The 12553-nt window shown below is 41.0% G+C and overlaps 1 protein-coding gene across 1 annotated transcript in view; it reads right to left on the bottom strand.

Annotated features, from left to right (window-relative positions):
• LOC125034171 overlaps positions 1 to 10863 on the bottom strand; it is an 11247-nt gene extending 384 nt beyond the window's left edge. The window contains exons 1-3 of the mRNA XM_047625853.1: positions 10356 to 10863; positions 7013 to 7122; positions 1 to 2304 (exon numbers count right to left, since the gene is read on the bottom strand). The exon at positions 1 to 2304 is cut by the window's left edge and continues 384 nt beyond it. Of these exons, the coding sequence (XP_047481809.1) occupies positions 1 to 2279 (2279 nt within the window). The 5' untranslated portion in view covers positions 2280 to 2304; positions 7013 to 7122; positions 10356 to 10863. The remainder of the gene's footprint in view (positions 2305 to 7012; positions 7123 to 10355) is intronic.
• Between the last annotated feature and the right edge of the window lie 1690 nt (positions 10864 to 12553).

The raw sequence follows: 12553 nt of genomic DNA, 5'->3' as shown, positions 1-12553 counted from the left end.
ACTCTGAAGTTGGTCGTGTTCAGAGTAAACATTGTGGCACAAAGACCATAGTAACACATAGGACACTCTTCAGGGGGAGTTTCACTGGGATAGTAATACACCACTTGGTTATCCTCTGGCTTTGGGGATTTTGTCGAAAGTCTTTCTGAAAGTTTAAAGCTTCTTCCATATGCTTGATTTTCTGCAATGCGGTTGGAGAATTCATCCTGAAAACCTACATATGTTTCAGTTCCCTCAACCATGCTTGCGTGGGTGTCGTCACCATCAGGTTTCCATAAAGTGGGTAGTTGCAGTGTAACTGTTACTGGATCCTGAGTGTAAGTACCAGCGTTATCACCATCATCTTCAAATTGTTCATTGGAGATTCTTATGGTATCGTTGTCGTTAATATCATTACCATTGTCATGCAAATTGTTTTCGAACGTTGGGAGACTGAAAATACTCTCTCGCGATTCTTGATTAATTTCTCCGTCGCTTGTTGATGGATGAACAATTACTGTGTCTTTGGCTGATGGCTGAGAATCTTCCCGATAATGTTCCAGTGCTTCATAAAGGCTTATTCCTTCAATTTGTGGTTCCTCTTGTCTTTCACTCTTACTACTGATAAGGTCATAAAACGTGGTTCTACCCGTGCCCCTGTTTATTTCTTGCCTACTAATTTCCTCTTGTGTGTCCTTTTGAACTTCCTCCTCTTCTCTATCTATTTCTGCCTGTGTCTCTCCTGGGAAAACACGTCTAACATCTTCCATATTATTTTTTTCCTGTGCATTCCCTTGAATAACACTGTTAAACTCTTCCTTAATTTCTTCCTCTGTATCTCCTGGGATAACGTTGTTAACATCTTCCTTATTGATTTCCTCCTCTGTATCCCCTGGAATTACACTGGCCACCTCTCCCTTATTAATTACTTCCTGTGTATTTTCTGGGAGAACACTGTCTATCTCTGTCCTATTCATATTTTTTACATATTTGGAGCATCTCCTGAAGGCAGATCTCCATGGCTTGTAAAATCGAAGTAGTGATAGCTTCTTAATGTACTTCCTAAATTCAGTTGTAACGTCAGAAGTTGACGGAGGGCTACATTCCTCTGTTCTACTGGATATTAAGGATTGTTTCACACTGTACTCTAAGAATTCCACAGGACAATCGGCCCAATAGGCAAGTCTGTGCTTTCGTTTACTGCCACCACACTCCACACTGCTGTGTCTGACAATTTTAAAGTCTTCGCATGACCTAACTATTTGGCCACACTCTATGCATTTCAAGTTCCCGAAAAACATGTGCTCATACACGTTGTTCCCTGCCGCCATTCTGCCGCACAAAAAGCAATATATTTCAAAATCAATTGAGACATGTGGAAAACCGCGAGGGGTCTTTCGAAAGAGGTTGGACAAGCATTTCCCTTTCCTGGAAAACATTCGCTTTGGAGGTTTCAACAGGACATTTGGTACATCACTGGCTTTTCTTGCATCAACAGCCTTTTCTGTCATGTCAGTTTTCTCGTTAATAGTGGGAGATTCTTCATGCTGATTCGAAACAGGACTATTTACTGTAGAAGAAACCGTAGGGTCTCCTATGGCTTGGTCTTGAAAGAGAGCATTTTCGTCTTGGGTAGTGTGTAGATCAGTTACTGGCTCACTAGACTCGTGAGCATCTAGTTGAGTATTCGCTGTAGGCTGCTGATAAGACTTGCTGTTCAGCTGAGTAGGATCACATTGAGAACTGTCAGAGGACTGATGGCAAGGAAGACAGGGGCCGTTTTTAGGATTAACTGCAGAGGTCAGTCGACTCATTGAACTGCAATTCTGGCTTTGGAAAGTTGTCTGGGAATGCATATTGTGTATATGCTCTTGCATTACTCCCATAAACTGCCTGATTTCTTCCTGTATATTATTTCCCGTGCGAGGTTGCATACTTGTCCCTGCAGGTTGGAGAACTTGATTATACAGGTTCCGTTTATATCCGAGGAAATGGACGTCAGAATCGTCTTCCGCTGAAACTTGTGGCATAGCATATCTCTCCAGCATAACCCTCGAAGGATCTATTGGCGTTGGAGCACCAGGCGAAACGCGCGCCACAGGGTACCCCGTGGGACGTGGTGGTACCTGGTGGCTCCCACTAAACTGTTGATACGACCGGAAGGGAAGGCCGCTAGGTGTAAACCTCTCGCTCTCTTGTCCGAACGGCAAGGGCGGAACACCCCCGCGACTAAGCGCTCCGGCATGAGTTACATAACCCGCGGGGACGCACTGCTTTGGGGGCGAATGACGGGGAAACATCGTGGCGCTGCTGGGTTACGTTTGCCTGTGAAAAAAACAGAAAAATCAGTAACACAACGTCATTAAATACGTTACTGTACGGTAGTCCAAGAAGTTATGTATATATTATGATATATTATGTAAATATCTGTGTGTGTGTATGTATGTGTATGTGTGTATTTGTGATACAACTTGGCTTGAAGTCTAGGGTTTTATATAAAATTATTTATCAGTTTGATATAACTGTTTAAATCTCCATATGCCATCCAGATGTTCATGAATAATCTCATTCATTTGAATTATATATAAGCCAAATATGGTATGAAGAAAAAATACAAAAAATGTGCAAATAAATATTTGTTTAACTTGACAGAATTGGTCCTTCCTGATACCAGTGTACATTGTTATATCAAGTGAACAAGAAAGGAAAAAATGATTTTCCTTCAGTTTACTCAAAATCTACTCTTAAGTATTTCACCTTTCACCTTTGCATTTCTGTTAATTATGGAAAAATTATTAACACCAAGTTTTCAGTTAATCACAGTGGACATTAATATTTTTTGACTCGTCAGATAACACAAACAAAACTAAATCAAAATCCCAATATCACTCTCATTAAAAATAAGTATTTTTTACCCTAAATTCAAAATTAGTACTTGGAAATAGGATTAATCAAACGTGAGCAAAAATTGTACACGTAAATAAAACGACCACATTTGAACACTTTTCATACCTACAAGTTAGGTGATTTATCTTTGGAAAATTTTCCGTGCATGTCAACCAAGAGTACAGTAAAATATGTGTGTGTAATGGATACCTTGACGAAAAGTAAGACACTTTTCATCCATGGCAAAAGGTGCGCAAATCTAAAATAAGGGAAATACAGGGCAGAGAAGACAGAAGATGGCCCCTTCATTTTCTAAGTCCCCTTCCATGTTTACTTCGCGAAAACCAATCAAATGTGACACTAACTCATTACTTCGATCCATCAAGTAGTCCATGTATTGCTATGCGCTTGGGAAAAGGCTTATTTTGTTATTACTAGCGTCTGTTTTCCCGAATTCATGTATGTAATGCATTCTTCTAGTTTTATTGTACTTCTTTTACGTCTTTTGGTAATTATTTACCCTGTTCTGAACAATAACCTTGTGCGCATGCGTGTGTTCACCGGGAGATTTGACAGGTCGTCCGGCAGCCATTCAGTGAGAAACGCCGGTGAGAAATGTTTCGTTTTAAGTGCTGTGTCATTTTTAAGGTCATATTGTGGATATACAGGACAAATGGACATTATTTTCAATCAAAGCCTGACTGTTGAGCCCAACAAGTGCCCCAAATGCCGAAAAAAGTCATTAGAAACCAAGCAATTCTGACCATAGACGGAACGCAGAAAAGTTCGATCTTTCGCTATAAAAAGGTATGTGGTTTAACCCTGGGGCTAGGCGTATATACTACTAAGGGGGTCCAGGGGGCGTAGGCCCCTGGCTAGGCGTACATATGACCACGGGGGTCCAGGGGCAAAGCCCCTGGCTAGGCGCATTTAATACCACGGGGGTCCCGGGGGCAGAGCCCCCTGCTAGGGAATATATAGATCGTAGTGTATAAATCCCACATGGTTAGGTTAGGTTGGTTTATTGGTTAGGACGCATTGTTCGATTACCACAGGGGATCTGGATCATGTGAAATCACGTAGATTTTTTGCTTTGGTTCCCGTAGAGTTTGTCGAAAATTGGCGCGGCAGTCCGTAGAGTTTCATTTGCAGATTTTAAGCTTTTTCTGTGCTTGTTTTACACATTTCTGTTCTCTATTTTGCTTATTTAAGCCTGTTTTACCCCGTAATTTCCCTGATCTACTTCATGCCCTCCCCTGCTATCGAGACTTATCAAATCACATCAAGATTGTCGGCTGGAGAATCCGACGGAGATTAGCATTCGTTCTCATCACACGAGGACAAATCTAATGATATAAATATTGTAAGGGAAGACCCGATTGTCATAGTCGGAAAATTAACCTTATCTTTGACTAATAACACAAATTGGTAAGAAAAAAAAAACAAAAAAACTGAAGAAATCTTATAGGACTTCATTTGCCGAGGAACCGGATCTAAAACCACCTAGAGGAATTGAACAGAACTGCCGCCAGCCCTGACACTCAGCCGACTACAAAGCATTTAACAGAAAAAAACACAACTTCGCTTTCCTTACAAAATATTTGTATATGCTTTCCACGTCTTGTTTAAGATGCATTAACATTGGTGAGGCTGACTACAAAATAATGACATGAAATAAAAATAAAACATTTCCAAATCTGAATTGTTCTGGTCAAACCTTCCAAAAGTCATCAATGGTAGACTTTTATTCATATATTAGTTATATACTTAATACTCTACCATGACAGGATCTAAGTGTGTATGAATGAATGAATGTGTAAATTAATTAATTAATGTATAAATGAATGAATGTATATGTATATATATATTTCTGTATGTATGCAAATTAACCCTTTGCCGACGGGCATGGCATGTACGTTCATGCCATGCCCACTGTGAGTTTACTTGTTTAATTGTTTCTTACACATAGATGGCTACACTTGTACTAAGTCACCAGTGAGCTAATTATGAGTACTGCCTATCTCGTATTTAAGCAAGGTCTTATCACTTTTACCCTTAAACTCGCCTGGTCTGTGTTGTTCTTATCTCTCATGGGTCCAGTTCAGTACACACCACTATTCCCAGCTAAACCGCGGTCGAGGAAACATCAGCTCTCCAATACCCACCGGGTTTTACACGAGAGTCGGTAAAACTTGAGTGATCCGCCACCCCAAATGTAAAGCCGCGCTATTCGGTTGTCGGATGAAAAGTCGGCTGCAGATCTGATTATAAATTATACATATTACTAAACTAAGACGCATTAAGATTATTTAACGTCGTCGTGCTAATGTTTGGTATGACTTACTGCATTCCAAAGAACTTGTGAAATATAAATCGTCCGCTGCAGCCAACGCCCTGCTTTATATAATTTTGTTAATTATTCCATGTATAGAACTTATGCTTAAGTTAGGCTCGAGATAACTCCTGAAATCCTCGACGGTCATACCCTTCTCATTACAAACGCTTACAAAATTATTACTTGAAAACAGTAATGCTTCTAATTACTCCTTATGGAATGTGTATCATTTTCTCTTTACAGTGAAGATATTAATTCATTCATGTAATTGTAGATCAACTTGCCCCATCACACGACATCAGGCAACCCATTCGGCTGCTGCACCTATTTACATTTGTTAACTAATATCATTATATTTTTCACAGACTTATCTAGTCCAGAAGCCGACTGACGCTGATACTTGTTTGTTGACCAACCTTTCTGTTGCAATAGGAAGAGATCCTCAGCTCGGTCACTCTTATTTTTTTTTGTTTTTTTTTTTGTTATTATCATTGGCTAGTTATGATATTTTGTTGATTAATGATCACTTCAGTATTCCAAATCTACCTTATCTTAACACCATCATCGCCTCCCCTTCCAAGCAATCTATTCCCAGGGCCTTTCTGTAGCATTCTGATATAACTACTCATCCATTACCTAATTATGTTTCGTTTTACTGACTTAATTACTCCTAACATCATTGCTTTATTTTTGTCGCACTAGTCTATTACCTTATTCCATTAGTCTGCTATATAGACGAACGCTTCCTGACTCTATATATTGTCATTTGCGACTCTTTTGACAGATGTTGAAGTAACCATGATCAACCAGTTACTCCTATTCTTACCTTAGCACTGTTATGCTAGTGAATGATGTACATCGCATGTGTGTGTGTATGTTTGTGTGTGTGTGTGTGTGCTGATATATATTACACATTGAAATGATTGTTTCTACACCACTGCATATTCATGATGATGATTGTTATTATCATGTGTGTTATATAAATGATATCTTGATATTTCGTATATAGCAATTGGATAGAGATAAACGTTTTCCTATCATTATCCTATGTCGCTTCGCATTTTACCGGCTTTCCATGCTGATTTGAAATGGCATTCGCCAATCCTTTCTGTCTGTTCTATTTCTTTGACAAGTCGTGTTCGATTTGGGTAGCGTGGTAAAGCATTATGAATATATATATACACACACACACACACACACACATATATATATATATATATATATATATATATATATATGGATAAAAATATATACACATTTTCATAAATATTTAACGAAAAGTGGAACCCTTGAAATGCAGTATTTTTAATTCATAACAAATTGTACATACGAGTACAGTTCGTCTGAGCTTCTTTCTTATGCTTGCGTTTGTCTTCCCTCTACATACACACCTTTTAAACGTGCGTGGGTACGTGCGTGTGTGTGATTTGGCTTGAGATAAAATTTTATAGTTCTAGCTTTCGTCTGCAAATCATTGGTTTACATTGACTTTTGAAGCATAATATTTGATCTTATCTTAAATCTCATTTCTTTAGTTTGGTTCATTCTGTTACGCTGTCTTGCCGTAGATGTATCCAATTTTTACTTCGTCGAGTTGCTCATGCCACTGAGCACGGGGGGGTACGTTCTCTGACTTTGATTTTGATTTCATTGAATAATAGCTCTGACAGGTATAAAATGCAATCAAGTGATGGAGCAACGTTTTATCTCTGTGGCACGATTGTAGGTAGTTTACACGAGAAACAATATATGCCTGGAAAAATAGACAAGAAAAAAATCACACACACACACGAATATATCACTTATCCTTACCTTTTGGAAAGGAAGACAGAGCCTGTTACTGGAAACTGAAGCACAAGGGACTAGCAAGCTCCACTGAATCTGTAGCGTCGACATCAGAGGACACCTTTGAAGTTTGTCATCTAAAAAGAAAGAAAGAAAAAAAAAATCTGTAGTATTCTAAAACTTGTATTCTGATGTATATGTATTTATATTGAGTTTCATTTTATTAAATAATAGTTGTGACAGGAATAAGATACAATCAAGTGATAAAGCGACGTTTTATCTCGTCTGTCCATTAAGCATAAACAGAAGTAATTACACATTAGCTTACTAAGGGACCGAAACTACAGCACACTTCTTCAGTATGGTATAATGTGTGTGTGTGTGTGTGTGTGTGTGGGTGTGGGTGTGTGTGTGTGTGTGTGTGTGTGTGTGTGTGTGTGTGTGTGTGTGTGTGTGTGTGTGTGTGTGTGTGTGTGTGTGTGGGTGTTTTACCGTTGTCAGCGTCTTTCTTTGTATTTTTAATTCTATATCTATCAACCAACCTACCTACTTCTGTACTGTCTACCTATTCCTCTAAATCCCCCCCCCCCCTATACATACACTATAAACAAACAAACAAATATATAAGTTTAGGCCAAAGCTTTTGAGGTCAGGGGACAATCCAGATAGACAGACTTTGACTAATTAACGGCGGGGCAGAGGGATCCAAGGTAGGCGTGGCGGACATCTGGATGAGACAGCAATCTCGATTCGTCATAATAATTCTGCTTTTGTCAAGTGTTTGGGACGCACAGCTAAACACGTGCCTCTTTTTGAGTCTAGGTGACTCTCAGGGTGGAAACATGTTAATATCTTAGTAATGTCTATAAACATACTAGTAGTATAGTAATGTCCAAGAACCTTCAATTAGTATAGTAATGTCTATGAAGCTACTAGTAGTGTAATGATGTCTATGAAGCTATTAACAGTATAGTAATGTCTATGAAGCTACTAGTAGTCTAATGATGCCTATGTACCTGTTAACAGCATAGTAATGTATATGAACCTACTACTAGTAGTGTAATGATGTCTATGAACCTATTAACAGTATAGTAATGTCTATGAAGCTACTAGTAGTATAGTAATGTCTATGAACCTATCATCAACATACACCTCTCTTTCTTCTCCCGTATGCTAATAATTTTAATATATCTTCAATCTTAATTCAAATATTTAATCTAAAAAGCCTTCTATTTTACTATCCCGTGACCTTCATTCCTCGCGATCATAAGCTAAAGAACCATTATAGTTGAACATCATTATCATGTCACCTCTTTTTCTTCTTTCTTCCAAAGTAGTAAGACCTATGTCCTGTTGTCTTTCTTCGTAGCATATATCTCTTATAGTAGGTGCCCATCTTGTGGCTGCTCTTTGAACTCTTTCTAGTTTAACTATATCCTTTTTTTACCACTGCCCCATTTTCAAGACTAGGTCATATGATGACTTTCTCCAAACCTGATTACATGGCATTTATCGGTGTTAAATTCCATTTTCCATGTACAACTCCAAATAAATAAGTTCTCAATGTCACTTTAGAGGAAATGGCATGAGACATCTATTATTCCTTTTTTTTTGCAATTTCGCGTCGTCTGCAATCGTATTCAGAGAACTACCTGGGTTTATGTTTGACCCTAAACCACTTATGGAAATAGTAAACATAATCAACGCCAAGACCAATCCTTGAAACCAGGCGCCACGATACTTCGCCTCACGAGGTTAATCGAAGTCTAAACAAGCCCCGTGACACCTGGGCCGTACTCGCTGGGACTTGGGTATTTACATTGATTGTTTGTTTATAATGTTTGTAAATATATATATGGTGATGGTTATAACATCTTTTTATACCCCCATTTTAATGAAAGCGAAAACATAATTAGATAATGAGATTAAGCCAATGACGAAATATACCACTTTAAACAAAAGATCCTTTACACTCACGTATTTTCAAACGTTCTGCTATCAGGGTGTCTAAATTGGTTTCAAGAGCCTCAATTCTAACTGCTGTATCCGATAGCTACATTTTCCTGGTCTGAAAGGTTACCCATAAAAAAAAATTAGCACAACAAACAGAGCTGTACTGACGGCAGTTGTCTCTATGCGCGGAAACGCTGACCATGCAGGATTCACGGTCACTTCTCGCCTCCCTGTCCTTCACTCTCACTTACCGGCTCACAAAGCCTCACTATCTTTTTTTTCTTCAGTTTTTTACTTATTCGTTCACTTTATAACCCAAATTATTCTTTCAACATGAACCGTTCACATTAACAGAACCTACGGCTAGCAGACTTAGACCACCCATTGCCTGATCTTTTATTTTTTCATGTATTTAACATGTAAGAGCTGTACTTCACTGATGCGATGCACTGTATTCACCATGTGTGGGTGAGTGAGTGAGTGAGTGTGTGTGCGTGCGCATAGAGACCTGTTTTCGTGGTCTCCCTCGCCTCGTAGAGAGAGGGAAGAGAGAGAGAGAGAGAGAGAGAGAGAGAGAGAGAGAGAGAGAGAGAGAGAGAGAGAGAGAGAGAGAGAGAGAGAGAGAGAGAGAGAGAGAGAGAGAGTGAGAGAGAGTGAGAGTGAGTGAGAGAGATAGATAGAGAGAGAGAGAGAGAGAGAGAGAGTTAGTACCCTAGAGGGTTCATTACTAATCACCATACCTAATAATCAACAATAACTAAGAACCACTATTACCAAACCAACAATAATAATCACCAATTACCATAACGAAAAACTAAAATACCATGAAGAAAACGAAGGCCTTGGATGTCAGACCGTTTCACAATGAACGAAAGAGGTCGGCCCAAACGCGCGTCCCGTAAGAAATGTCGTTCACATTAATAGAACCTACGGCTAGCAGACTTAGACCACCCATTGCCTGATCTTTTATTTTTTCATGTATTTAACATGTAAGAGCTGTACTTCACTGATGCGATGCACTGTACTCACCATGTGTGGGTGAGTGAGTGAGTGAGTGAGTGAGTGAGTGTGTGTGCGTGCGCATAGAGACCTGTTTTCGTGGTCTCCCTCGCCTCGTAGAGAGAGGGAAGAGAGAGAGAGAGAGAGAGAGAGAGAGAGAGAGAGAGAGAGAGAGAGAGAGAGAGAGAGAGAGAGAGAGAGAGAGAGAGAGAGAGAGAGAGAGCGAGAGAGAGAGAGAGAAAGCGAGAGAGAGAGAGAGAGAAAGCGAGAGAGAGAGAGAGAAAGCGAGAGAGAGAGAGAGAAAGCGAGAAAGAGAGAGAGAAAGCGAGAGAGGAGGGAGGGAGATGGAGGAGGAGGAGGAATTATTCGTGTATATGAAAAAGAAAAAACAAAACACAATCTAAAATACTAAACTTACTTTTCATATTGAGTAGCCACTACCGATGTACAAGCACATTTTCACGATAATGATCACAGAATAGAATCCACAGGAAGGGCAAGAGCAGATGCATACACATATCACAACAGTCAGGAACACACTGGCAAGCGTGGATGCCAAAGGCCGCGATAAACATAACAGAGGCTGGGTGTGTCTTTTCTGGCCTGCGACTGGCTAGTCTCAGACACGTGATCACTGACGCAAATAGAACACAGTCTCAGAGCAGCGTCAATCAGCGAGCCCGCTCCCTGCATTGCCAGATACCGCTGCCCTGCACTAAACTCTTTGCTGTGCCTTCGCTTATCGTGTATTTAGCCAGTTCTAGCCTCCGGGCTAGTACAACAGGTGTCAAACCAAGCAGCCACAGCAAATAGAACACAGCCTCAGAGCAGCGATACCCGGCCAATCAGCGAGCCCGCTCCCTGCATTGCCAGATACCGCTGCCCTGCACTAAACTCTTTGCTGTGCCTTCGCTTATCGTGTATTTAGCCAGTTCTAGCCTCCGGGCTAGTACAACAGGTGTCAAACCAAGCAGCCACAGCAAATAGAACACAGCCTCAGAGCAGCGATACCCGGCCAATCAGCGAGCCCGCTCCCTGCATTGCCAGATACCGCTACCTTGCACTAAACTCTTTCTTGTGCCTTCACTTACCGCGTGTTTAGCCAGTTCTCACTGCCGCAACACCGTTTGACCTTTAGGTAACTTATGTTACTGAGAATTAAAACTGACAAAGTGACACACAGACAGCTCCGTCAAGCCACCGTGGTCTGCCGCGACCTTGACCAGGGTAAGCTGTGTGTCACTGACCCTCACCACCGGTCGTTGATTGAATCACAGGCCCTGAATGATTGTGTAGCTTCGGCTATCATCACTCCTATTCGGTGCCCAGTACTCAATCTTTCTTTGACCTCTTTTTCTGCCCCTGCCTATTTCCATCTCTTCTTGTACTCTTCCTGGGCCTACGAGAGTTCTTGTGACTCTAGTATTCGCCTGGGAGAGGTGTGCAGCCCCAGCCCCCTTGTAGCGGATTGAGACCAGGGAGCATCACCAAGTACAAAGCCTCAATTCTTGAGAGGTACCGGAGAACTCCGCCGGTTCTTCCTCTTGAGAGGGTCAGGCTGCAGGGTCAGGGGAATCGCAGGTCTCCATAAACCTGCAACTCTATTGAGTAGGGATAGGGTTAGGTCCATGAAAAGGGTCCCCACTGACCACCATAGGAACACCCACACGACCTCTACAGCCCCTCCAGAAGGGGACGGGGGTGGGTTTGTAATTCCTGCCCTCCCTTGGGTCAGTGGCGTAGTTCAACAACCCCTCCACCTACCTCATGCCTAATGAGGATTAAAATTCTAACGACCAATGGGCGAACCTCTTCTTCCAAGAGGGAAGCCCCCCTGCAAGCCCTCTTTGATGTCGAAATAAGAACGTTAAGGATCATTACTGCTCATGACCACTTCCTCATCATCTGCCAAGATGAAAACAACGCTCGCTGCACAGACCACCTTAAAAGTAAAGGCTTCGAACCACAAATGCCACCAGAGCTGAAAGCCAAGCTCACGCTAGGGCTAAAGCAACTGGACAGAGAGCTGGTCAAGGAAACGCCAGAATCGATAAAAGAGGAGCTTGAACGAAACATGCCAGACACACAAATTGGCCACATTTTCATCATGAAAAATAGATACCTGATGAAGATTCAATTCACGGACCACCAGACTGCCGCCAACATTCAAGAAAAGGGGCTATACCTCTTCAATATTTACATTAGCCCCAGACAAATTGAATCAGAAAGATTCACCACCATCGTGCAATGCATGCACTGCTACCGCTACGGACACTTGAAGAACCAATGTTCAGACAAAGAAAAAAGACTAAAATTGTGCTCAGAGTGTGGTTCTAACACCCACAACTACAGAGACTGTAAGTCTGCCACCAAAAGATGCCTGGACTGCGGTGAAGGGCATCGAACCATGGCCAACTCTTGCCCCATAAGGAAAGAGGCCATGAAAACAACAAGGGAAGAGAGAGCTAAAAAAGAAGAAGAAAATAAAGATATTCCCATCAAACGAGTAGCCGAGCAAACGGCTAAACAAACAATAGCCGCCACACAAAATGCATGGCTAAAACCATTCATCAAAGAAATTAAAGAAGACAAAGAAAAAGATAAAAAAGAACAACC

Source organism: Penaeus chinensis, chromosome 17 (genome assembly GCF_019202785.1).
Source record: "Penaeus chinensis breed Huanghai No. 1 chromosome 17, ASM1920278v2, whole genome shotgun sequence".
Classification (NCBI taxonomy): Eukaryota; Metazoa; Arthropoda; class Malacostraca; order Decapoda; family Penaeidae; genus Penaeus; species Penaeus chinensis.
Note: the sequence above shows the minus strand (reverse complement) of the source record. Positions and strands in the feature narration are given on the sequence as shown.